Source organism: Syngnathus scovelli, chromosome 3, assembly GCF_024217435.2.
Source record: "Syngnathus scovelli strain Florida chromosome 3, RoL_Ssco_1.2, whole genome shotgun sequence".
Lineage (NCBI taxonomy): Eukaryota > Metazoa > Chordata > Actinopteri > Syngnathiformes > Syngnathidae > Syngnathus > Syngnathus scovelli.
This window is the reverse complement of record NC_090849.1, coordinates 20,348,605-20,372,265: the sequence shown is the minus strand read 5'-3', so window position 1 is coordinate 20,372,265 and position 23,661 is coordinate 20,348,605. Positions and strand designations below refer to the sequence as shown.

Genomic DNA, 23,661 nt, shown 5'->3' with positions numbered 1-23,661 from the left:
TTTTTTTTAGAGGCTAAAAGAGGGCTGGACCGAAAATTGGGGCGGGGGTTGAGAAAAGAATGTTTAAATAGCTTCTAGAATATCAACTCTAATGCTGGAGGGGCTGAATTTTTTTTTTTCTTACCATTTTGATTTTTTTTTCCTGGCAGGTGTGAACAAAAAGGTAGCAAAAGGAAAGGCTGTTTCTTTCTGAGCATATTGGAGAGCTTATTTTTTCACACAAGACATTTGAGAAAGAGAGAAAAAAAGAGCTTCTTTTTTTTATTGTCATTCACAAACATTGACAAAGAATGAGTGCAAATCAGCCGGAGGAAGGAGAGGAAGAAGAAGAAGAGTAAGAAAAAGAAGAAGGCATCCTTCACACTCACAATTTCTGAAACGGTATGCTCGATGGCGCTGTACATTGCTTTACAAGCTACCAGACAAAATCACATCCAGGAAAGAAAATGAGCGGAAGCAAAGAGCAACGACAGCCTCTTCTACATTCAAAATTACAGTCCAAGGGAAAAAAAAACGCAAAAAGAATTCCATTGCTAAACATCATCATCGTCATAAGCTGGTCCACAATCATTTCTGTACACTTGGCACCAATGTTTGATTCTCCATATTTGGCAAATCGATGCTCATTTGCATTTTGTTCCTCATTGCGCCTCCCTGTCCCCTATTAGCAAGGGATCGTTATAAACAACGCATATATATACTTGAATGGCGTCAAAGTACAAATTGGGATCAATGCAAATGTTGGAAGTGAAAAGAAGAGAGCACTGCAAAATTCCGACGTTCTCCAATGTTGCTTGCGGTTGGCAGCGGCGCCACCAATGGCCAAGAAAATCCAATGAGAATAATTGACACCCCCCACAAAAAAAAAATCAAAGAGGAAATCCTCAAATACTCATAAATGGCTTGTCAAAGAAAATACGCCGCCTTGCAGGCTAATTGTCCTCGAAAAAAATGTATTCATTGCTTTTGATTGATGCTTTTGTCTTCAATTTTTCCTGAGCTAAATTTATCTCGTACATACGTGAATGTCGTGTTGCCCAGTCCTGGCGAAAAGTCACAAAAACAGCAGCAGCAAAAAAGCTTTGATTCTTCTTTCCTTTCTTTTATTTTTCGGAGCCAACCATTTGAAGGAGCATGATATGATTGTCTGTTTTGTTTTGCTTTTTGGTGTGGGGGGGGGGGGGGGGTGTTGCAGCTCAGATGAGGCGCCTGTCAATCAATTGAGCCACAATGGTGCTTGATTAAAAAAAAAAAAAAAGCTCACTTGGCAGACGACATTTTCCATTTTGGGGCAAATCATAAGCCAGTCATTACAAAAAAGAAGAGTAAAACTTTGTTAAAGTTCCAGAGAAGACGAAAGAGTTGACGAACTCATCAAGTTTCGTCACTTTCACATTTCAACGTCCGGAAGAAAGCATTCATGCGGTACGGCGCTGACAAGCAAAAGCTACGAGGAAAAAAAAAAAAAGAACCCAACGGCCATTAAAGCTCAACGTGGAGAAAATGAGCCAAGAGGAGTATACGGATACTGGTCACGCGCACTCAACTGTACAACAGTCGCATTGCCCGCAAAGAATCGGTCGAGGGTGGGCGGGCGCTTTTTCATTTGACGTACTCGGCCGACTTCCAGAAGTGTCCCGGGTGCGAAAGGCGGCGGTTGCGCTTGGGCAGCTTCTCCAGCAGCTCCACCAGCTTGGAGAAACTGGGACGCTCATCCTGCTCCATCGCCCAGCACAGCAGCAAAATGTCCTGACACGCGCACGCGCACACGCACACGCACACGCACACACACACACACACACGCACACACACACACACAAGGGCGACAGTGGCCGAGAAACCAGCCAACGTCACGTCCAGATGCCCCCAGCAGGGTTTCAAATACAGAAGCAACGGTTTGTGACATCATCACGACTCGCAAATGTCTGGGTCACGGCGCGCATTGCCCGGGAGCGGGAAGTGAAGGCGTGCTCACCAGGATCTCCTTGCCCATGCCGGCGTGGGCCAGGCTGGGCTTGATGCCGCTGCCGACCTGCCACATGATGACTTCGGCCGGCTGACTCTTGTAAGGCCATTCGCGGGCGTGCAGCTCAAACCACACGGTGCTGAAACAAGCAAAAGACGCTAGTAAGATAAAACAAGCCGGCGTTGAGTCTGCAGTGAGCGCTAAAGCGAATCGACACGACCGCTCTCCTCTCGAGCCGCGTTTGGGCTTCCTGTCCGTTTCACTGGTGACTTGAATTTCAAGCACAGTTTGTCCAGCATGAGAGCGCAAAGGCGCAAGGTCCATCTGCGCTGCCACCTAGAGGTCACTCCCCTCCCCCCCCATGGCGCTTTTGCATATTCATGAGCTCACCCCTAACTATTTTTATCTGGCTCCAGCGTGACTTTCAGGAGCGGACGGACGGATGGGGCCAGGTGGGGCTTGTTGGTTATGCTAATTGCACCGCCACCGTTGCTGCTCGCTTCCTTTGCAGACTCCTTCAACATGCCGCCACCGCCGCCGTTTTTTTGCACCACACAGAATAGGAGGATGACGTTAAACCGGCAAGTTTGCGCCTCCCCACAAGATGGCAAATCTTAGCGAGGTTTCATCTCCCACCGGGTCGCCGTTATTTTTTTTTGCTTGTTCAATGGCAACTTGGAATGGGCGGGGGGGCGGGGTGCAGTAGCCTTGTCAATTTTTTCCCTTTTGTTTGTGGCAGTAAGACAACCGCAACAAAGGCAGGTGTCAAAAGCCCATTTTACACTTCCTATCATTAGCCGCCTTTTCTTTTCTTTTCTCTTTTTTTTTTTTTTAATGCGCCACCGCACCAACTAATTAGCAGCCCCACTTTTACACCGCTGGCAAAACCTGGAAACTTTTACCCATAGTTTTACCCAATGTTTTCCAGCTTAACTATTTTTCAGGAAGAAAAAAAAACTTTTCAGAAGAATTACAGGAAAGTCGAAGGTGTTCTGATTTAGAGTCGGGCAAAGCGGCCTACCCGAACGCAAAGACGTCAGACTGCTTGGAGAAAGGCAGCTTGTCCTCCTCGGTATCGGGAGAGAGCTGGCGGATGATTTCCGGAGCCAGGTGACACAACCAGCCGCTCGGGATCCTCAGCTTGTCTTCTCGCCGGCTGTGCGGACAAAAAATACGGCGCCAGGTGTCTTTCAGGCCACCTGAGCTGTCGCGGGCTGTGAGCAATCAATCACCTGCCGGCTCGCAGGACCCCCGAGATAGTGAAGAGGCCGAAATCGGTGATGACCACCTTGCCGTTGTCATAAAAGACATTTTTGGACTTCATGTCCTTGTGGAGGATGCCTTTTGCGTGGAGGTAGCCCATCCCCTGCAACAAGACTTGAGGTTAGGAGGCCCACGGGATGAAGGTTTGCAGACAAACTCAAAAACGTCAACATCCCGCATGCGCGTTACCTTGACCATCTCTTGTGCAATTTGTCGCGTCTTGTTGACGTCCAGGACGACCTTGATGTCGCGCACCACCGAATAAAGCGTTCTGCCCCTGCACAGGCTGCCAGCGAGAAAACACGCACGTGAGCGGAGAGGCTACTCCCTCAGCCGCTCCTTCCCTCCCTTTCGACAGCCCGAGCTTTCGAACTATACGAGCGGAACGTTGAATCCTTGCATAGATTGGATTGTTAGGCACAGAAAATGATTTGGCTTTCGCAATGTGCTTCTTGGACCGAGCGTGCTATTTTTTCAATTACCGCATTCACGTTTGCTGATGCAAATTTCCCCCTTGGGGGACCAACCCAGTTAACTCAGCCTCAAACAAATGTGAGCAAAGACATATAAGGCAAGAGGAAAGAATAAAAGGGAGCGCAAACAAGAGTGAGAAGAGAGCGACATGGTGGATTGCATGCTCACAGGAAAGCCCTGGCGGCTGTTGATGATAGCTACCTGGTGATGATGGCCAGGTGCGGCGGACTCATGCAGGCGCCCATGAAGAGGACCACGTTCTCGTGGCGCGTGTTGCGGTAGGCCATCACCTCACGCTTGAAGGCCTTGAGCTGGTCCTCGTTGTCGCGCTCAATGTCGATGAGGCGGACGGCCACCTCGCCGTGCCAGCGCCCGCGGAAAACCTTGCCAAAGCGACCCTTGCCGATCATCTCGCCCATCTCAAGCTGCTCCAAGGGGATGTCCCACTCCTGCAGGAAAATGCTGGTCTGGCTGGCCTTGCGCGGGAAGTTGCGGGCTGATAGCAGCGACAGGTTCATCTCCTCAAACTCGTCGCCCGACTCCTCCTCGTCACCCTCGTCGTTCTGAAACGCCATAACCGCGCTTAGGGAGGCAAAGTGGACGTTTGACTTTGTAGCTGCCATTTTGTAAGAGCTCACCCCTGGAACGCCTTTCTTTCTCTGTATCCCGCTTAAAAGACAGCGGGAGAAAATTTACAACGCAGTCGGTTGCTCGTTTTCATGCCTAATTTTGCGTTTCCTTTCGGTTCGCTCAGAAATACGGCTGCGGTTTAGGCCATGATGAATTGAAAAAAAAAAAGTCCAAGTTATGAAAGCGAAAACAGCCAGAGGGGGGCCGGGGGAACTAAATGGATGATTCATTCCGATTTGATTTGAAACATAATGCATGGCGAGGGTGCAAATGATCTATTCCGAGACGCCCGCCGGAATATTATTCAAGGCAATTTTCACGGCCGTTCCCCGAAATGTGTCATCGGTCTTGCTGGAAGGAAGCTTTTCCCTTTCCCTTTCCCTTTCCCTTTCCCCTTCCCTTCCCTTCCCCTTCCCCTTCCCTTCCCTTCCCTTCCCTTCCCTTCCCTTCCCTTCCCTTCCCTTCCCTTCCCTTCCCTTCCCTTCCCTTCCCCTTCCCCTTCCCTTCCCTTCCCTGCCCTTCCCTTCCCTGCCCTTCCCTTCCCTGCCCTTCCCTGCCCTCCCCTCCCCTCCCCTCCTTTCCTTCCCTCTCCTTTCCTGCGACGCACAACTTACCCGAGGGCCCGAACGAGCGGCGCGTTTTTGCAGCCGTCAGACAAAGACAACGCGCAGCCACGAGCCGCTCTGCAAATAGACACCAGAGGAAAGATTGACTCACGTCGGAAGTGGGCTCCACTTCGATTTGAAGCAAAGGCTTTCCCTCCTCGCTGCAAGCAAAAACAATCTCGGTTAGAAAACTCCTCTTGCCCTCTTTTACCGTTTGCACTATTGGATTGGTCGAGATGAGATTGGATTAAGCATGGTATGCTGGTTATGATGATTCATGTTCCATATCGTCTTGTCATGACGCCGACTATTCTGACGTGGACACGGACGTAAAGTTGTACCGTAGGAATCACGACAAGTCAAGATGGTGAGCGTTTGTCCATACCCGCCCGCGTGACGCCACCGTAGCCCTTCTCAAACTACAAGGATGCGTGCGGCGCGCCCTTATTGATGAATTTGGCAGCCGGCGTCTTGCCGGCTCGCTGACGGACGGCGACGCTGATCTAATCACGGTCTGGGTCGAGAGGCATACCGTCTCCACGTCTCCTCGTTCCACCCCCACCTTCCTCCGCCCACCCAAATGCGCCTGGCGTGGCTGGCGTAGCGTGAAGCCTGCCGAGCGCTAACATTAGCCCGCCGGTGCTCGTCTCTCTCGCCGCTCCACTGAGCTTCGCTCGCCGCTAAGACCCGGCCAAGATGGCCGCATCAGTGGCCAGAAACTGACTGAGGAAAAAACACGGCGCAAGTCAGGAGCACTCAATGTGTGCGTGCTGGAAAGCAAAACGTCTTTTATGCCACATTCCAACACCGCCTTTTGGACACCTTCAAACCATTGCGAGGGAAACCAAAATCATCCAGGCGACTGTTCTCTCCATTCATTCGCTCTTTTTCATCATTCCACCTATTCTACACTACAAGTTTTTTTCGACTTATTCTCCCGCAAGGAGTCCAATCTTCTTTGGTGGCACTGATTTGTCAAATTCTCGTTAGAATTTCTACAGAAATTCTGTACTTTGCGACGTCGCTCCCCCTCACATTTTTTATTTCACTTCCAGTTCAGCATCCAAACGCAATTTTGATAAAAATCCCATTTGGCTGACTCACCCTGGCTCTGAGAGGACGGGATGCAGGACGACTTGCGGTGCTCTGCTGGGAGGAGCTTCCAGAGTGACGTCTAAGGAATGAGCACATGGGACAAAAGGTTAGCATCGACACGGGTGGTGACTCCAGTAGCGTCAGGACGCAAAAGGGTTAGCCTGGCCTCCTTCTCCCCTTCTTTTGGAAAACCACCACATTTGTTCCGACGATTGCCTGGAACAGACGCATTCCTTTGGCCTCCCCGACAAAATGGCCGCACCCCCTTTCTGGCCTTTGTGGCGCCTTGTGTGTACCGATGCTTGAAAGCGAGTTCATTCAGTCAGTCAACGTAAAGGTCATGTCATTAGATGGATGATTTTTTTTTTTTAGCCAACTGGAATCACAAAACACTGCAGCAAATGCTAATGAGGAAGACGCATCCGTGCCAAAGAATACAAAAACAAGTGCAGTTTGTGGACTCTTAAGTGGACCATTAGCACACTGTGTGCTTGTTGTTTATCGATAATTGTGTGTGTGTGTGTGCCAAAATAATTCCTTTCTGGAAATGGGCCATTTGTCGAGTATAATGCTGGAAATTTGGGGCAAACTCTTCGGAGGAGGATGTGCGCCAGGCAGCGCCAATGGCTCCAAAACTATTTGATTGTCTTCAATCGCATTTGGAAAGCACCGCAACTCCAACGGGTTCTTACCTGGAAAAATGAACTGCTGTTTGTACTTGAAATAACTGGACGCTGCAGAGAGACAGACAAGCGTCATTTTTCACTTTCGAATACATAAAGAATTGAAAATGGATTGAAAATGAATTCGGCCCAGGTCCCAGCCAGCAACCAACCGGTCAGGTTGAAGTGCTTCTGCTGTCGCGCTGACTGCGGCGAGGGGTGCAGCGGCGAGGGCGGCGTGGCGCTGCTGGGCGGCGGTGCCGGCGAGGACGGCGTGGACGAGGTGGTGGACGACGGGTTGCTGCTGGAGTCCGGCTGGTACGGCGGCGGGACATGATCCTGCGGGCGGACACACGCCGCTTGCTTTAGGCAAACGCAAAAAGAGCAGCGAGGTGACGGACGACGAGGCGACCCGTGTTTCGGAAGACTTCACGTTGACAACAAGGAGAGCATCATCCGGTCCTCGGTGAACGTGTTGAAGATGCTGCCGTCTCGGTGGATCTAATCCACTCTATTTTAGATGACTCAGAGGCCTCTGGAAATTTGACATTCTCAGATCGTCAACTTTTTTCATTTGGTGCTTTCTGAGGGTTTCTATTTTGTTCTTGAAGCAACTTCGGCACATTGACCAGGACAATGCCGCTGTCATGCGTCGTCGCCTTGGAAACAAAGCTCATGGGATATGCTGCAACTGCTGAGGAGGAGGAGGAGGGGAAAAAGAAGATGGAGAAGAAGATGGAGAAGAAGAAGATGGATGACCGCCGCTATGTTTTTTGGAAGACCGGACTCGACGAGTTCACCAGTCCGTATGCTGCGTTCCTCGTATTGGGAAGGAGAAGGAGGAGAAAAGGGAAGAAGCGGGCAAGGAGAAGGGGAAGATCACGAAAGAGAGGAGGCCAATAATGACAACCGAGAAGAGGAGGCGGCAAGCGTGTTGACTGACCTTGCTGATTTTGTTGGTTTTGGGCAGAGTCTGACTGACAAGCAGGTCGCTGTACCTGAGCGGGTTGTTGATGTCGCACGGCACCGACTCGGTGCGCACCAGACGAGCCACTGCCGCCGAGACACGCGGGAACAAAAACAAAACAACAGTTGCGCAAAAGGGCGTCCAAACTCCTCTCAAATAGCGTTAATTACCTTGAGTCACTCCTTGTTGGTCTTCTCGGCAGACAGGAAAAGGGAGAATGCAAAAAAGACAAATGAGGGCATTTTCTTGACTAGCTTTCACTAGCAACAGGGACATTTCTTTCAGGAGCCAGCGGACAAAATGATCCTGAAAAAGCAGAAGCTCCCGTTTTGCGGGAAGCACGGGCGATAATTCGCCGCCATTGAACACCTGCCTGCCGCTTTGTCGCCGGCTAGCGTAGCTTCCGCGCTAACCTGCCATGTGCAAAGTTGCTGGCCAGTGAAAAGCATGCATCTCAAAATTAAGCTAAATTCAGCCCAAATATAATGTAAAGGATTTTTTTTTTTTTCAAAATTTCTGACTGTCTCGTTTCACCTTTGAAGGATTCTCGGCCGCCTCGCTGGATGATGAGTAGGTGGCAGGGCGGAGCTTCTTTGGTGCATTTGTTGTGGCACTTGAGCCTAAGTGTGTACACACATGACAATGACAGATGACAAATATAGTTTTTGACTTGGTTCTATTTTTGATACTGACGTCGCCCATAGGGAAAACTTGCATGGCGATGACATACTTGCAGTTTTTACATTTGAGCCCGAACAGCATTCCCTTGCCGCACACCAGGCATGTCTGTGACATCCAGTACTTGGTGGAAAACCTGCACAAGAAGATGACGAGAGGACAAGTTTGGGAGCGACTAATTGTTCATTGCTGAATCCGTCCATCGGTGAAGCCCAGACAGCAACCTTCATTCGCGCTGCATGGCGGTTACGCAAGACAAACACACACACACTCACCTGTGTTTGATGGAGTTTCCCAGATCTCTTCGGGGGATCTGTGGGGACCAGCGAGGCACTGACAGCGTGTCTGTCGAGGCGAGACAAACGGAATTCCATTAAAAGCACATTCAAAGGCTTCCCACCCAGGTGGTCACCAAGCACTTGGTCAAAGTCAATGCAGTCAAAGTGCCTTCGGGCTCGCATTGCAACAACATCAACAAAAAGCAAGCCGTGACGTTTTGCCTCAATTTCGGTTGACAAAATGAAACGAAAGGGATCAAGGCAATATTACATCCAAATTCGGGTCGCCGGGATGAAACTTTCGAAACGGGTTCAGTTTCGGTGCCGCTAATCGTGCAGGAGGCCGACACTTGTCTAGAGACGAAGCCCCAGAAGAGAAGGCCGTGCCTCAAAAAGGATCAACGCCCACAGGACGGACCTCTTTTAAATTCGGGCAACAGAGATCAGCCTCGAAAAGGATCAATGCCCACGGGCCGGACCTCTTTCAAATTCGGGCAACAGAGATCAGCGTATACCCAATGATGGAATCAAAATGATAGCGACACCATTATTTTCCGCCATATTACATTTTGAAATCAGACCCTGTTTGTCGGCTTGTCATTCAAAATAATGAATGCTACGTAAAATAATGCGTAGTAGCATCCCTAGTCACGGCTTAGTGGCACAGTGCAGGAAGCCCTTGGACCTAGCTGGGACCTTTTTTTTTTCATTGATCTGCTCGGAACTTGATGGATTTGCTTTTCTTTTTTTTAATGAGAGCGATAATGAGCAGAAAGGACGGCTGCTCCTCGTCAAAGCGCGGGCTGCGACAGTGACTCGCTGACAGATAATCTCATCTCATGGCTCCACATTGCCCCCCTCCCCGTCCCCACTTCACCCGGCCGCCCCCTCTTCCTGCTCCCGCGGCCCCCAGGGGGGTTGCCGTCTTCACTCGGCACTCCGATGCGCGTCTCAATTACACTCAATCAAGATGATAACTCAATCCAGAGCAAAGGGGGGCGGAGGGGGGGGCATGATTGGACGCCACGCACGCGCGTGTTTGTGGCTTTGATTACGCTCCTGCCTTGACTTAAGCGCTTCGTTTGTAGCTAGACCAAATTCACTATACTTTTTCCCCACGGAATTGAAATGCCAATGTGGATGCAACCAGTAGGACGCGAGCCACTTTAGCGAGCCCTCGAGTAACCACAGGGACAACGTTGTCATGCTTGTGCTTTTTCTTCACAGATGTGCAAAAGCCTCAGCAAGCGCTGCCGTTTCTCGCCTTTAGCGAGATGCCCCCACTCGACGAAAGGCTCCTTTTCCAATGAATCGACTTGATTGATTTTGTACCAACGGATGCCGTTTCCTCTTCATGTTCGTCGCTTTTGTAGGCGCACTCTTTGCCCCGTCGCCCCGCATTTAAATTTAGCACGTCCTCACTCCCGGCCAATTTCTCCGCGCCGGGTCTCAATGGGACCCCCCGGTCGGTCGCTAGGAGACGCGTGACGCAAGGAGGCAGCGGCAGCTTTGGGCGCTCTGGAGTGGCTGACGTCAGCCCGCAGAAATCGCGGGAGGGGGGAGGGGGGGCGTAATTTTGCATCCGGACAAGGACGTTGGGTGACAGGGTTGATAACTTATTTTGATCTTGTGATTATTTTGAAGTGCTGACTTCAAACTGTCAATTCTACCTGTGCTTGCTATAAACTTGAGTTGTGCTCCACCCGGGACTGGAAACATCTGTTGCTGACCAAAGAGATAAGACCACATCTGCAACCTGCTGGAACCAGTTGGCAGAAATGACCCCAGCAGAAGCTTTCAAAAGATAAAAACAGTTGGAAGTTGCTGCCAAGCACTTTTGTGCTGCACAAAAGTCATACTGGAATCGAGAATTGGCCAAACTGGCTCTTGTGTGGTTCTTGCATAAAAGGTAGAGCGGTGAGAAAAAACTTTTCCGCTCAGGAGCTCGATGGACGGGGCCGAGGACGGCTTGGGCCAAATTGGGACTCCCTCGGGCGAGGAAATTGTTTGCGCCGACAAAGCGAGCCGGATGACAAAGCGTCACTGCAGGACGTCCCGGCGTGATGACGACCCTCCGCCAAGTGCGCCGCGCCATTACTCCGCCTCACGGAACGGATGCCTTTTTTTTTTTTTTTTTGGTCTGATGGCGCTAAATCAGCGGCAATATGTCAGCCCTATCTTCCTTTTGACACCAACTCCATTATTCTACCGTTCAATCTGCGCCGTCTCCGTCTAATGCTTTCCGCGCCATTCCCGAAGAAGGCATTAGCGGCGCGGCGCGGACGTTGCGACAGCGCCTCGGCTCCTGTGGCGTTCCGCCCGCCTCATTGTTCACCGGTGGCAATTTGCGCCGGCCGGCGGGGGCCACGCTTTATGTCTGTCCCCGGAAAGCACAGATGGATTATGGAGATGAGCGCCATTACGGGCCGGCGAGAGGCCCGCCCGCCGCGACACGCACAAGGACCAAACTATAAATCTTGCTAAATGAGAATTGAAGATGGAGGTCGGTCTAAATTGTTTGGGATCCCCAAGATTCTTCCGAGACTTTCTATATGAAGAAGGTGCTCCTTTAGGTAGGGAGGCGCCAGATTAAAACCGGGCCGGCGGCGATCTAGAATCTTTTGAGACAAAAGGGTCTTGGATGTTTGTGGAAAACATGCTAATGTGAATTGTCTGAGTGACAGTTTAAAGCGATGAAATAATCTCATCGGATGTTTTGCTTCTCTCTCGCTCTCAGAAAATAGCCAAATTTGCTTTTTTGACCTCCTGTCTTTTGGTGCGTCGAGGCGACGAGTGTAAAGGAGAAGCGGTCTCACTTGCGGAGGGCGTTTCAGCGCGCACGGGCGGCGTGGAGGGCACGAAGGAGGGTAGGAAGAAGGATCTGAGGCAGCGCTCGGTGTGCAGGGGCGAGCGCTGGCTGGGGAGGAAGGTGGGCAGGTTCTCGCAGCTGCCCACGCTGCCGTGGATCTGGAGGTTCAGCGGCTTGCTCTTCTTCTTGGCTCTGAGGGAAGGCACACAAGACACAACGCAAAGGCTCAGTTCGCCGTGCGTTCCTCTTCGACACACATCGGCGACCGCCGTCATTTGTGTCCTAATTTACGACTCTCAAACAGCCACTTTGCCTCACTGACGCAGCGGCATTCAGTTCACCAGCAAATATGCCGCTGTATAAAAAGAAGAAGAAAAAAGGCACGGATGCAGCGACGCTCGCTTTACTCGTCACAAAGACCCCTTCTCCCCCTTCTCCTCTAAAAGTCTGAGTTTCGCAATTACAGCGAGGAAGCGGTGCGGCGGCCTGCGGGTTAGCGTTTAGCGCTCCGACGTTAGCCGCCTTTGTCAGCGCTTCCCATCAGGCCACTTAGGCGGCCTCTCGATGCCCATGAAAGGCTTTTGGATCTCCGCCTCCTCGGATGCGGCGCAGACGTGAAAAGGAGGCGTCCCCATTTTGGGACTTTTTCCAAAGACGTTTGAGAGTTCATTCAACCTCGAGGAGATTGCAGCAGGCTGCGCACCCACACCTGGCAATACGCGCGAGTGTGTGTGTAGGGGTGGGGGGGCTGCGTGCGTGTGTGCACGTGCACGCATTGCGTTGCTGACGCAGATGGCAAACCGCCGCAGGAGAGCGCCAACTAACGGCGAGGAGGACATACTTCGTGTCCAAGTCGGATCAAAACGTACAATTGCACATTAAAGTATCACGTGCGCCTCATCATACATTGCGCGGCCCGTTATTACTACAAGTCATTTATCATCTTAATGAGGATTTAATCCAATTTTGTCTGACTTCAATCAAAGTGTTTTAATTGACTCGCCGCCGCCGCCGCTGTGACGCTGCATCTCATCAAGTCCTGCTATAACCGAGGTAACCGTGTGCCGTCGCCATGGCAACGGCAGCGCTCGCCTCGCGCCCGCAGCCACCGCTTTGCTCTCCGCGAAAAAAAATACATCAAAAGTCCAAATTTGGGAAATAGTTATGGATGACATGAATACAAATTGACATTGTTGTGGCTGGAAAGGGAAAATGATGAATGTTGGAAGCGTTCGAAAGGCTGACGTGCCGACAAAAATGTCTTTTGAGATATCGGGATGCCTTGCAAAATTGGATTTGGATGACCTGACTTTTGTGGCTTTTGCCCTTGACTTTGCCTTCCCCGGTCACAAGCGTGAGCTGAGTGTTTTTGACTTGGACCAGAAAACTGCTACCGTTTTGCAATCAAGCGCTTCCCGGGGGAGTGAAAGGCCTGGGCATGTGTGACTGCTTGGTCATTTCCTGCTGAATGACGGCCATGCCGGTTATGTGTCCCCAGCCCAGCTCAGCCCAAGTCCAAGCACCCCCCCCATCCGGCCCCTCGGGCTCGTAAAATACGTCCGGCCGCCTCGCCTAAGCGCTGGTGGAAATTCACAATCACGACTCTGGCTGTTAGCGCTCGTTAAGGCCGTCGAGCGGACGGATAACTGCCGCGGGCATCCGGTTGCCGGCTGTGCACGGCCATCAGGTGTGCGTTCCGGGGAAGCTTGCCGCACGCAACCATTTTGACTGGATTTTCGGACGAACGTTTGGCGGGAGGAAAATGATTTTGGATTAAAGCGCAATTGTGGCTGCGAAGAAGGCCGGGGAGGGACGACGGCGGTGGATGGACGCAGGCACGCCGACAAGCTCCAAGCAAACATGACATCACCAATGCAAGACTCGAGTCTATTGCGTGAGACTTCAGGCCCGTTGCCGAGGTCCGGGGGTGCATCGGACAACCCTGTCAGGGACATCAAAGGGGTTGCGTGGCTCGCGCACTTCGCCAAAGACGCTCCGAGAAGAATTATTGAATAGTTGCAGGTAACCATGGCGACGCCCGCTGTCGACTCGTACGCGGAGGAAGCGGCGCCGCGTGGAAACGGCGATGCGCGGGGCATAGGTTGCCATAGCGACCGCCGCACCGCAGCAACGGCGACGAGCAAAAGCCAAAGAACAAGTGAAGCGCGCCGAGAGGTTTGACAGCGGCACGCAAATGAAGGAAAATGTTATTTCTTGGTGTTATATAAATATTTTGATAATCATGCGTTCATTTTGTAAGCTGCTTGCAGGACATTCAAAGAATTACATTGAAAATGTCTTTCAAAATGACACATGGAAAATAAGAATCTTTCTAGTGAGTTCTGAATGAGTGCAGACCACTATCACGGATGACTATCAGTCAAGCATTTCCCCAAAATGACGGATGGCGTTTGCGCTGGCGACCTTTAACGCCCCGCCCAGGCTGACGATGAACGGCGACAGCGGAAAGAGCCCTCGCCGCCCAAAGGGGTCGGACCGGGGCCAGTCGCTTGGCCTTTCGACGCGCTCGCATTCATCGATTCTCTGCCGGCGGAGGCGACTAAAAAGTTCCTGAAAGAATATCGCCGCGTCGGCGCAATGAACGTCTGAAAAACAACGGACAAACAGGCAACACCAACAAAGTCGAGGCTTTGAAGCCCAACTCGGTTGTGCGAGAGCAAAATGCCGGTCGGCGTTTGGAAAAGGGAAAACACGGCAGAAAAAACGGTTTTCTTTGGCTGGACGTGGCTGCTGCTGCTCGCCGCTTTGTGTGTTTGCCCTTTTGCTCGCCGGCAGATGGATGGCCAAAACTCAGGTGGGTGGCACCTTACGAAGAAGAAAAATCATCCGCACTGTTGACTGGTTCTTTGATTTTGCGCGCCCTTCTTGTGATCGAGCGTGTGGCGCCAAGATCGAAAAGCATTGCCTCGTCCGGTGACTTTTAACATTTGACGGGCCATTTGCAGGGTAGTGTCAAAGTTTGGGGAAAATTCAGCCCCCTGAAACGCGGTGCTGTCAAAAGTCACGCCCCAGAAGCGGCACTTGGCTACCACCCCGCGCTCCTTTTCCTGCTCCCTCGTCGGGTGACAACTGGCGCTGACAGCAAGCCCAAAAAAAGTAGCAGCTGCACCTGCAGCTTTTTAAATCAGCTCTGGCCTGCGAGCGGCTTAATTGGCCGGGACGCAAGTGAACGCCGGCGGGGATTAGCCGGCGACCCCGCCAGACATTCAGAAGGATGGAAGACACCTTGGCCTCGTCTGCGCCAAGATGCCAGTGGATGATGACGGAAAAGCGCTAAAAGCTCCGGGTTGAAAAGCTGAGGTGGGGCCGGCGACAAACTTTGCAGACCGACCGGCTCAAGGTATGCATTTGTGTGAGCAAACCGAGTGAAAGTGAAAGGCTGGCCTGGAGCGAACGTGCATTCCGAAAAGCTGGCGAGGAGAAAATAGTGGCCATTCCAAGTGTGAATGACGCACAGCACTAAATCTCGCCTTTGTTTTCATGAAAGGCAATGTGTGGCGGAGGTGGCGTGCGCTTTGGCGGTGTCCACTTACTTGGGCGCGGCGGCGGTGGTGGCGACGGTGGCGACGGTGGTCTCGTCCAGTCGGTTGCCCAGCTGGAACTCGTGCGACTTGCTGCGGTGCAGCGCGGTGAAGCCTGGCAAAAGGTGGAAGAGCTTGCGGCTGGGGGGCGGCGGCGTGCCCGGTGCCTTGACTCTGTTCCTGCGCCGGACGGGCGGCGTCGTGCTGTTGAAGATGGACGGCGTTTGGGGCAGTGCCTGGCCCAGGTGTCTCTGGCGGGGCGAGGGCGGCAGCGAACGGGGGCCGCGTTCGGAGGTGGGCGGCGCTCCCGCGGCAGGGCCGTCCGCCGTCAGGTGCTCGGCGTACGGCGACGGGGCTCGGGGGCCGCGGCACCCGTGCCGCTCATGCCCCAACTGAACTTTGGGGCCCTGGGACAGCTGTAAGCGAATCCACTGGTCAGGTTCCGGCTGGCACACAGGCGTGTTCTCCTTGCCCGACTTGGAGGTGGGCCACTGGATAGAGCAGTCCGTCTTGGCCTGGCTGCCTGCGGGGGGACACGCCCACAGTTCACCACAGCCGTGGAGAATGAGACAAACAGCCAGTGGTGGCGACTCGTAAGTGGTGATAGGAAAACGAAGCTTCAAATTTGCTTCATGAACCAGTTGCTGGGTTTTCCTTCTCCTCCGGACGGCGCTCTCTGTTGGACGCAGTCAGCGAGACTTGCCATCTAGAGTGCCATCTAGAGGCGTGAAAAATACAAGCGCTGCTTCGCGAAGCAAATTTGAAGCTTCGTTTTCCTGCCGCCACTCGCCAGCAAACGCTCAAATGTTGTATTACGCAGCAGTACTCGACCAACAGGCGCACCACACGGATGCAGTAGCGATGAAATGGTGAGCCAATGGCGCCTAACCGCTCACATTGCGTTGACGAATTCGCCTGCTTGTCAAACGGTGTCAAGCAGCAAAGGCCGTGCGCGGCGGTCAAATGGCGGACGCTCAACCAAGCTGAGTCCGAGTCTCGCACCAGGGAAAGCCAAGAAAGGGGTATCTCTCTCTCTCTCTCTCTCTCTCTCTCTCTCTCTCTCTCTCTCTCTCTCTCTCTCTCTCTCTCTCTCTCTCTCTCTCGTGTCCTGGCTTTTTGGGTCGTCGTGTCATAAGCGCAGGCATGCTCAGCATGACGGCGGCCGGCAGATGAGCTTCAGATGGAGGCGGGGCGGCAAACATACTTTACCTCCATTGGTGTGCAACTTATCCTCCTCAAGTTGTTCTTTGGAGGGAAAGAAAACAAGAAGAAGGAAAAGTCAAGTCAAGGCTGGCCCAGCCCGGCCCTGCCTGGCCCGCACATTTGCACATGCACCTCAGCAGGATGCGCTGGTATGCCACTGAACCAGCTTGGAGAGTTTTCTTTCAAGCAAAGACTCAGTAAATTGTGATTTTTGAGCACCACAAAGCAACGGGCCCTCCGATTGTTGAAGCCAAAGCAAGGAATCGGCTCGCCTACGCTTCATATCTCGCTGTTGTGCCGTCAAAATTCGAGACGAATCGCAAGACTCCGCTAAAGGGTCGTGCGAAAGTTGGAAAAAATCCAAGAGTCGGATGCCCCCGCATTGAAAGGCGTGGCTTTCGTTGGCGGCCGCCGTCGTCGTCCCCGCGGACGCTCACTCCCGTCATCGGTTATTTTCTGCTTTGCCTCGTCTCGGAGGAGCATCAAAAGCTAACTTCAAACGCAAAATCAACACCGGCAGCATCAACTGAACTCAAAGCAACATTTGGAAAAAGAAAGAAACACAAGATTGGATCAAAGGTCCCGTAGGAGTTTGGGTGGCAAAGGAGCCTCATCTATTTCACGGGAAATCCGCAGTTCATTTTGGGATTGGCAGAAAAAGGTCACATTAGCCGCACGGACGGCCCGCGTCAAAGCGCGTCCAAACTTTTGCAAAGTGAGACTTTACTGCGGCTCCCCTCGTGACGGTCATGCCCAGCAAATGTCTCGTTGCCAAGGGAAACTGGCGTCAGGGGGCGGAACTCGACTAACGTGAGGCAACCCAGGTGCCGATTTGTTTCTGTCCTGCCGAGATGGGCCGTGGGCGGCGCGGTAGAACTTCTCCCAATCCGACAAATAGAAACGGGACCGCCTTTCAGCAAATACCACGACGAACCTCCGCCGCTTTGTGATCGACGGCCGACCGGGCGACCGAGCGACCAGACTTTCAACTCAAATACGGAAAAAAGTCAAGAGTTGAAAAGCTGTGAAATTATAGAAACGCCACGTTCTTCTTTCTCTGGACTTGGTCGGGTTGGGGCCAGCCTTGCCTGGCATTGGTTGCCAGGCAACTGGATAGTAAAGATGCAGTCAAATACAAGTCAGAGAAATACATCAAAAGAGTAAGACGGTCATTCTCGTCCCAAACACGTCGAGCAAAGTTGAAGCTTACAGGAAATGCCAACGTGCGCCTGTCCGCGCCGTTCGTCAAAAATGAGATCCGGTTGGGAATACGGCCTTCTCCAACCCGAAAAGCGCCGAAACCATACTTTTTGGCCGGACCGATGACATCGTCCCTTTTCTTGACTTGGACAACGCACGAGCCTCCTCTTTCATTTGAAGGCAATTTTAAAAACTGAGGCAGAAATCGTGGAAGTCTGCCCTTTTTTTTTTTGCCCAAATTGGCCCAATACGAGCGTCGGAAGCCATTTTCATGTTGATATTCGCTGTCTGTGTTTTGGAGTAGACTCGCGAAAAGTGACGGGAAGAAACTTTTTCCCACAAGTAATGGAGGACTGCTCCTAATAATCTGCCGTGTAGGGTGCGTGCGCGTGTGTGTACATGAGTCTGGATGCGCGGCGGAGTGCACGCGCCTGGTGAGTCACGCCGTTTGCGCGGTCCCGAGAGCGGAGAATCGCATTCGTTTCCCTCCCGCAGCCATCAGGCCAGTCGCAATTCCCGGCGCCGCGGTCTCATCCTCTCGGACTGTGTCTAATCCGGCCGGATGGTGAGCGACGCCTTTACGTAAGGCAGCCAGCCGCCCCCGCCCCCACCCCTGCCCGTGAGTCAGCGGGGCAACATATCACACGGACGGCATCTGTAATCCTCGGCTTAGGAAACGGCAAACAGGCCCCTTTGAAAGCTTTGGAAACGGCAAACGGGCCCTTTTGAGCTTCTGGGTCTCGAATGGGGGCAGGGTGTGTCAAACCATGCTGTGTCATTTACATACACGCAACGTCATCAAGCAAAGCCAACATGCAAATTAAATGAACCCGAAAGATTGAGAGTGATCTTCAGATGCCCATCATTGTCAAGTGCAGGCGTTCCTAATGATATGTCCAGTGGGCCAACGTCCCCCATGTTGACCTTTTGGCCTTTTTTTTTGTTTAATTCCATGCACCATCCGAGCCCAAATAACATGCAGCCGCCGCGGTCAGCCATTCGTTTAACGACCTTCTGCTGCCGTTGTTTAAACGAGGAGAGTGGGGGGGGGGGGGGGGCCCTCCGTGCGTTCGTCAGCTGCTTCGCCTGCTGCCCAACAAGACGTGTGTCCGATGGTTGTCAATTATGAGGGAACGACATGTTGGACGACGGAATTCATATTTGAATAGAGCAAGTGAAGAAGTGGGCAACAATGGACAGTCATGATCATGAGAAAAGACTTCATTGAGTCAAGAGCCAACAGCATGTTTATGCATAGATGGACTGTCCATCCATCCATCCATCCATCCATCCATCCATCCATCCATCCATCCATCCATCCATCCATCCATCCATCCTAAAAATGTAATTGATTCTATTTCTTAATTACATTTACATCGTCAATTACATTTTTTTATTGACGATGGACGTGTCTATCCTGTGTAAATACAGAATGTGTTTTCGCACATTAATCGTGTGTTGAGTGCAAAAAGCCAAGGACAAAGACTTTTGAATGATGAGCTAATCTGATTAATTATCTGACTTAATTAGATTCCGCTTAAGCGTGCAGCATGTGCGAAGGCAATAAAAAAATGGCGGGAGGCCATCCACGGAGATGAATGAAGGTGGCTTGCTGTTGCTGCTTGTTGTGAGGTTTTCTTCAAAGCTGTCCATGAGAATGACTCGCGTGTTTATTTATTCCTTGCCGATTGTGCACTGGAGAAAGATGCCAAAGGATGCGCGCGGTCTCTGCGCCGGCCTAACCCTCACCAAAGCAAGTACAAGATTATGGCGAGGCTCTACTGCCCCGCCGGATCAACTTGTGGTATTGCAATGGTATTGCAAGGCTGGTCTTTGTCGCCCCCTGGTGTCTTAATGTTAAACGACAGCGCTAAACTCAAGAAAGCCTCAACGATTATGAATGGTCGTTTTTTATTTCAGGTCACTGTGGTTTTATATAGAAATGTTTTATCAAAGCATCTGCAATGGGCACTTTAAGGCAGATTTTGTGAAATCCTTTTTTAAAAAATGTGGAGGTGAGAAAGACCGAGGCGGCTCATGGAAAGCAGGTGTGTTTGCTAATTGTTGGCAATTGGAAGGCCGATGGCACTGCAACGTGACACTTGAACCGCCTACGCTACGAAAGGCAGCCAATTAATCATCAGCACTATATATTGAAAAAAATAAAAACATAATAAAATAGTGTGCCAGAACCACACAGCAGTGGTTCTGGCACACTAGGAGTATCCATTTTCTGAACCGCTTAGTCCCCACGGGGGTCACGGGTGTGCTGAAGCCTATCCCAGCCGTCATCAGGGGGCACCCTGAACCGGTTGCCAGCCAATCGCAGGGCACACAGAGACAAACAACCATTTGCACTCGCACTAAGGGAAAATTTGGAGTGCTCAATAGGCCTACCAAGCATGTTTTTGGGATGTGGGAGGTAACCGGAGGGCCCGGAGAAAACCAACGCAGGCCCCGGGAGAACATGCAAACTCCACACAGGGAGGGCTGGAGGTGGAATCGAACCCACACCCTCCTAACTGTGAGGCGGACATGCTACCTCAGTGCACCGTGGTCCAGCTTTCAATAATTGGAATCATTGGTTAATCTGTCAATTATTTTGTCGCTCAATTGAAAAACTGTTTTGGTTTCCTTCCCTTTATTCAAAAATAGGACATTATGTGAAATTGGTTGTTCAGAAAAGATGAATTCATTATAATTCGGTTACTCCTTTGTCCATATGTTGTTGCAAAAACGACCGTCATTGTTTTCCAAAGTAAATGTAAATATTGTATTTTGATTCAACACAAAGAATATCAGTCTTCTTTTATTGCGGATGATGGAGATTAGGAAATATTTACTCTTGACAAACTGACATTGTGAGGATTTGAACCGTTTTGATTGAATAAAGAAGCTCACGATCACTTAATTTATACATCCATCAGTTGTCAATGAATGGATTAATCGTTGCAACTCTGTACATTGTACAACAATCCCTCGTTTATCGCAGATAATTGGTTCCAAAACCACCCGCGATAAGTGAAATCCGCGAAATACGGTCACCAACAAGAAGTACTGGGCAGGCTAACGAGTTAGCGGAAAGATGCTAATTCGTGATCGTGCTAACGCACGAAAACGGACTTCTAAAGGAATGTAAACGAACATTTGGAGCAATATTACATTGTCCTAAAGGTTAGACACGTTTCCTCAATTTGGAAGTATTATTTTTATTTTTCATGTTTTTTTAATTTAGAAATATAATCCGCGTTGTCATGAAGCCGTGATAAACGAAACGCAAAGTAGCGAGGGATCACTGTATTTGTTATCTCAGTTTATCAGACAGTCAGTCCCTGAATGCACCACAAGATGCTTCTAGTTGGTGTCCAAGAAAAAAAAAACATTTCTTTTTTTTTTAGTTTGCTTTTATCCGCTTTTCCATTCAAAACGCAATGACGACTATCGTTGTTTCGTTCTTGTTTTGTTTTTCCACAATCAATTTACTTTCGGATTTAACGCTACTTTCGGGTTTGCTCTCACGCCTGAAAATAATGACTATAAAACGTTGGAGAATCATTTTAACGGAATGAACACATTTTGGTGCTGTTATTCGGAATAATTTTCTTTAGTTGGGGGACGTTAGGGGTGAAACAAACCTTTAGAAGAAAGAAGTGAAAAAGAAAAGGTTTGAGATTTGTTCTCGTGTCAGGCACTGACTTTAGTGCGCATTTAGCGCCACCCGCAGGAAGAGAGAGGGAAACAAACTTGTGAGCATTCCCTGCTCCAGCTAACTTGCGGGCAGGCAGACGGGCATCTTACCGAGCTGATGTGCCCTCCTGAGGCTGGCCAGCGAGGCGTTGAGGCGGGCGCATTCCTCTCCGTTGGCACCGAACTTTTGCAGCAGCTCGCACACTTGCTGCTCGCTCATGTCCAGGAGTCCCTCCAGCGTCACCCCGGCGGGACTCATGTCCTGCGGCCACACGACAGGAACACTTTCAGATGTGTCCTTCCGATTTCCATCAAGCAGGCTCACGAGGAACATTTGGAAGGCATGACCTGGGCGATGGATGGCTTTGGATGGGCACTGATACTGCTGTCAGCAACCCTTCCATTCATACGGATGCCCCATGAGAGGTTTTATCCATTCAATGTGGATTGACCGATCATGTTTAATCTTTTCTCACGGCTACACACCAAGGTGATTCGGCCCGGCTGACCTTTTGGCTATACTACGTACTTTGAAGACAAACCAACCAAGCAACCAACAACACAGCTGGCTTTCTGCCACTCAATTTTTTTGGGGGTTTTTTACAGCCTTCCCGCTCACCTGCGTGACCTCCTTCCTCAGGTTGACGATGCGGAACCAGTGGCCCAGGCGAGGGAAGTCGTCCAGCTGGCCACCGCGCTCCTCCAAGGCCACTTTGCGCTTGCACGACAGCTGCCGGCTGAAGTATTTCACCAGCTTGCCCTGACAAACAAGATGGAAGACAAAGTTGGACGACAACATGCACGCACGCACGCACACCACAGCGTTGCCTGGGGGGGGGGGGGTGAGCGCGTGACCGGCCAGAATTAAGGTTGGTGAATAGTGATAAAGTTTGGGCAAGTTTTCTGTAACTTTATGGAAGAAATTCTTAGGACTGTAATTGTCTGGGAAAGTTCACAGCCGGTTTCTCGAAAAGTTTCAGTCGCTTGGAGGGAAAAAAAAGCTTTGACACACTTCTGAAAAGGTTTCTGTTAAATTCGTGGAATTTCATTTCTGGCAAGGGAAGGTCTGCAAATGTTTTCAGCAGTTTTTGAGAAACATTTTTGGTCACAAAGTAGCCACTATTGTCTTCATCTGTTAGGGGGCGAAATCAGTCTGAATTTCTTTTTGGGAAAGAATAATAGCAAACAAGGCTGGCAACGTTTTTCAATGAGCCTGCAATGTTATTTATTTGTAATTGTTGGACATGTCATGACTTTGGTTAATTCTTTGACCTCAGTTTGCTTTTTAGGGCTACCACCAAGTGAGCATTGGTGGTCAGTTGAGGACCTTCCCTTGGAGAAAACAAGTAACACCTTCGTGCCAAGCTCACCCCGCGTGTCGACGGCAGCGATGCAACATGTCGGTCAAACCGAGCGGTTCCCATCGACATTTATTCTTCTCTACATTTTAGATTTGCTATTTTTCCTTTTAATTGAGCACAGCAGCCGAATCGGCACTTCTCCTCTGACTTTGCTTGTCATTTGAAACATTTGAGAGTTTGAACTGTTTTTTGAACTTTTATGTCGGTAAAAGAGTTAATTCATCATTGGCGGTAGTTTAAATATAAAGAGTCTTTCCTTGTTGGTTTGGTATGTGCACAATTAAGATAAATCGGCCTTTCCGCTTTTACCTGAGCACTGCTTGGCTAACAGCAAAAAAAGTCACACCTACTTTTGTAGCTAATGACATTTGCGACCCTTGACTTTTTTTCCCACTTAGTTTTATGCATGAGCGCTACACCTTTTTACACTGGGTCATTTTTCCTTCATTTTTGCTAAACGAGCAAAAGCGGTGGAGGAGGGCGTTTACATGAGGGGGGGGGGGGTCATCTTTTCTTCCTCGTGTCCACCTGCAGAATACAACTGCAGCCCCCTCTTTTTTCCTTTTTTTCTCTTAATTTGCAGCTAAGCTCCGAGTTACGCAATGAAAGCAGGAAACCACTTGCACGCACGCGCTTGCTCGCTCACTCACTCACCTCGAGCGTGCGCATCTCCTTCTGCGTCAAGTCGTTGGATGTGGCACATTTGGTCCTCAAGCCCTCCAAGCTGGAGATGCTGATGTCGATCATGTTCTGCACCAGCTCGCACTGTTGCAGCGCTTTGTGCGCGTTCGCGCGCGCCGCACGCGGGCCGGTCTCGTCCTCGCTCATCGTTCCCATCCACGCACATGCACGCACAAGCCTCTCCGCTCTCCTCTCCTCTCCTCTCCTCTCCTCTCCTCTCCTCTCCTCTCCTCTCCTTTGCGTGCGTGCGGCTGTTGTCACGCGCGAGGAGAAAAGATCCAAAGAGGTGGCAGGAGGCGTCGCGGCGACGTTATTAACGGCTCCATCACGGATGAAGATGACGATGCTGATGCTGCCTCATCACGGTGGTGATGGAAGAGGAGGAGGAGGAGGAGGAGCTCGCAGGATGGCGGCCGGCTGGCCAGCAGTACGACGACTTCGAGGGTCGCGGAGGCTCCGAAATGGAGAGACGCAGTAGGGGGATGGGAGGGGGTGGGGGTGGGCTTGGGGTGGGGATGTCCCTCAAAGCGGTTCAAGGCGATTTGCAAGGTGGTGATGGT

At 51.0% G+C, this 23,661-nt stretch overlaps 1 protein-coding gene across 2 annotated transcripts; it reads right to left on the bottom strand.

Moving 5' to 3' along the window:
* Positions 1-240: 240 nt before the first annotated feature.
* Positions 241-23,661, bottom strand: ksr2 (kinase suppressor of ras 2). Of its 2 annotated transcripts, XM_049762565.2 has the most exons (21): positions 23,075-23,661; positions 21,679-21,819; positions 21,171-21,321; positions 16,179-16,214; positions 14,982-15,492; positions 11,435-11,619; positions 8,616-8,685; positions 8,393-8,476; positions 8,197-8,282; positions 7,833-7,853; positions 7,639-7,748; positions 6,869-7,034; positions 6,726-6,767; positions 6,043-6,112; positions 5,051-5,099; positions 3,905-4,266; positions 3,419-3,515; positions 3,199-3,332; positions 2,988-3,122; positions 1,976-2,105; positions 241-1,749 (listed from the first exon to the last, which is right to left on the bottom strand). In XM_049762565.2, the coding sequence occupies exons 1-21, from the start codon at positions 23,255-23,257 to the stop codon at positions 1,603-1,605; spliced, it is 2,910 nt and encodes a 969-aa protein (XP_049618522.1). In that variant the 5' UTR covers positions 23,258-23,661; the 3' UTR covers positions 241-1,602. The 2 variants fall into 2 exon arrangements, with proteins under 2 accessions (XP_049618522.1, XP_049618523.1); XM_049762566.2 differs by lacking the exon at positions 16,179-16,214.